The following is a 2,731-nucleotide window of genomic DNA, read 5'->3' as shown; positions in this document are numbered from 1 at the left end:
ACGACAGGCTCAGCACGCCGCTGTCCATGTTCAGCGACAGCGCGAGCAGGCGCGCGGGCAGGGCATCCTGCACAACCTGTGTTGCGTTGGCTGTGACGGGCAAGTTTGCGTTGCCGGCCGCATCGCGGATGGCACCTGCCAGCAACTGCAGGTACGTGTTGTCCACCGTCGTTCCGAGGCCAGTCCTGGCACGCACCTCGTTTGCGGCAGCCTGGGTCAGGGTGAAGCCAAGGGTCGTGCTGTTGGCGGCTGGGGCGTCCACAGCCACCGCATCCAGCGCAACAGCCACAGTCGCGCCCGTGGCGGCGTTGACCAGGCGGGCCTGCGTCGCATCAAACGTTGCCCTGGCCACAACCTCGTCAAAGGTGAGGCGCAGCACACCAGAGGTCATGTTGAGGGCAAAGCTCTGCAGCACAGGGCCAGTTGCGTCGGCGACATAGCTGACCGCAGCCACGGCAGAAGCAGAGGCAACCTGCCGCATGCTGTTGCCAGCAAAGTCAGCAATGCCACCTGCCGCAACAGCCAGGAACGACGTGCTGCGGCTCACAGCAAGGCCAGCGTCAGCCTTGACGCGGTTGAGCGTCGACACGCTCAGGTCAATACGCACCTGGGTGGCGTTGCCTGTGCTGCTCGCAGCATCAAGGGCGGCATCAAAAGTCACACCCTCCGCAGTCACGTTCGCGCCACGCGCGGCAACAAGGGAAAACGCACCCACAGCGATGCTGCTCGCGTTCACGTCCTCGCTGAAGCGCAGCACAACAAATCCAGCATCCATGTCAACGTCAAACGCGCTGAGCTGCGGCGGCACAAGGTCAACCGTGTACTCGCTCGGAGCCACAGCGCCGTCTGTTGACGGAGACGCCAACCACGCTCGAGCCAATGGTGTCTGTCACAAGCACAGGATCAAAGCGCAGGTACGTGGTGGCCGCGCTGCGCATCAGCACAGCAAGGCCAGCAGCATCCCGCAGCGCAAGGAAATCGCCCGTGGCAAGCTCAATCGCCACCTGGCGCTGGCTGCTGCTGGGCACAACAGCGGCTGGAGCGTGCTGCAGGCGGTAAGACTCCGCAGACGTGGCTGCTGTCGCGTTGGACTGGAACACAAGGGCAGTGTGGTTGAGCGCGCCCACATCCACAGGCTCGGAGAACACAAGCGTCAGGACAATGGGCGGGCGGGCCTGGTCCATGCGCACGCCATAGGACACAAGCACGGGCGCAACAGCATCTGGCGCGAGCACCCGCACAGGCAGCGCAGCCACAGCGACAGAGGGCTGTCCGGCCATGTCAGCGACAAGCGCGCCGCTTGCGTCGAGGAAGGTGGCGGCGGCAGCCTGCGCAGTGTTGGCAGCAAGCTTGATGGCATCAACCACGCTCACAGAGAGCGTGATGCGCAGCTGAGTGCCATCCACAGCAGAGGCAGTGCCGTTGTCCAGCGCAGTGCGCACGGCAAAGGCAGCGTCCGTGTCGTTGGCCAGGACCAGAGCAGAAAGGTCCAGCGACGATGCAAGGACCGGCTCTGAGAACTCAAGCACAAGCTCGCCAGACGTCATGTTGAGGTCAAACGCCGTCAGCTCCGGGCTGGTCGTGTCAGCAGTGTAGGCTGCAACTGCCCTGGCAGACGCCACAGGCACCTCAACAACAGCGTTGCCGGCCGTGTCTGTGGCGGCGTTGGGCAGCACGACAAGGCGAGTGCTGTTGGCCGCAGTGGCAAGGCTGGCATCCAGCTTGAGCGCGTCAAGGTCGGCGCGGGCAAGCACAACACTCACGTGCGCCAGCTGGCGGCCAAGCTGCGACGAAAGCACAGCAGAGGCTGCCAGCGTGACATTTGCAACGGGTGCGGCGCCAGCCTCCCGCACAACAACGAAGCGTGGCACAGCCACAGAGGTGGTGTTGATTGGCTCCGAGAAGGTGAGGTTCAGCACACCAGCATCCATGTCCAGCGTGAAGCTGGTCAGCGCAGGTGCGGTGGTGTCTGCAGTGAAGGCAAGCACAGCCCGTGCATCTACGGACGCAATGGCGGTGGACGGGTTGGCGCTCAGGTCAAGGACCACGCCAGCCTCGAGCGACACAAAGGCAGTGTCGTTGCTGACCACGCCGGCCTGGGCCTGGATGGCGCTTGCCTCGGCCGCAGCAATGCTCAGCGTGGCATGGGTGCCCGAGACAACAAGCCGCTCGCCAATGTCAAGGCGAACGCCCGCAGAGCTGCCGGGCGATGCAAGCAGCGTGATGCCGACAGTTGGCAGGCCAGGGCCCACCAGCACCTCGCTGAACACCATGCTCATCGTGCGCGCATCAAGATCAAGCGAGACAGACACGAGCGTCGGCGCGCGCGTGTCCTCGCCAAACACGGCCACCTGCTGGGCAGTCGCATCCGCGGCCGCCAGCGTGTTGCCAAAGTAGTCGTCCAGCAGCCCGTCCACAAACACAAACGTCGTTGAGGCGTTTGTGGCCAGTGCGCGCTTGGCCTGCAGGGCGAGGAAGTCGGCTGCAGTCATGCGCACGTACAGCACGCGGTCGTCGGCGCTCTGCGTCAGCGCACCGCCAGTCAGCGACAGCGTGAGGGCAGCGTCGGTTGCGTTTGCAGCGGCGCGCAGCTGGATGCGGGCGAAGTCGCCCGTGCTGGCGTTGACAGGCTCAGAGAAGGTCAGAGCGAGATCGCCAGCAGTGAGGTTGAAGTCAAAGGACACAAGCGCCGGGGCAGCTGTGTCGGCGACAAACGCCAATGCCTGCTGTG

The 2,731-nt window shown here is 64.5% G+C and overlaps 2 protein-coding genes across 2 annotated transcripts in view; both read right to left on the bottom strand.

The window, feature by feature from the left end:
• Positions 1 to 775, bottom strand: part of PTSG_11403 (uncharacterized protein) — a gene marked incomplete at both ends in the record, with an annotated part of 3,033 nt that extends 2,258 nt beyond the window's left edge. Inside the window, one exon of the mRNA XM_004987490.1 lies at positions 39 to 775. Within this exon, the coding sequence (XP_004987547.1) occupies positions 39 to 775 (737 nt within the window). The remainder of the gene's footprint in view (positions 1 to 38) is intronic.
• Positions 776 to 812: 37 nt separating this feature from the next.
• The window catches only part of PTSG_11402 (uncharacterized protein), a gene marked incomplete at both ends in the record, with an annotated part of 4,906 nt that continues 2,987 nt past the window's right edge, over positions 813 to 2,731 (bottom strand). The window contains one exon of the mRNA XM_004987489.1: positions 813 to 2,726. Within this exon, the coding sequence (XP_004987546.1) occupies positions 813 to 2,726 (1,914 nt within the window). The remainder of the gene's footprint in view (positions 2,727 to 2,731) is intronic.

The sequence above is a fragment of the Salpingoeca rosetta genome (genome assembly GCF_000188695.1).
Source record: "Salpingoeca rosetta unplaced genomic scaffold supercont1.79, whole genome shotgun sequence".
Taxonomy (NCBI): domain Eukaryota; class Choanoflagellata; order Craspedida; family Salpingoecidae; genus Salpingoeca; species Salpingoeca rosetta.
The sequence above is the reverse complement of the archived record's forward strand: the minus strand, read 5'-3'. Positions and strand labels throughout refer to the sequence as shown.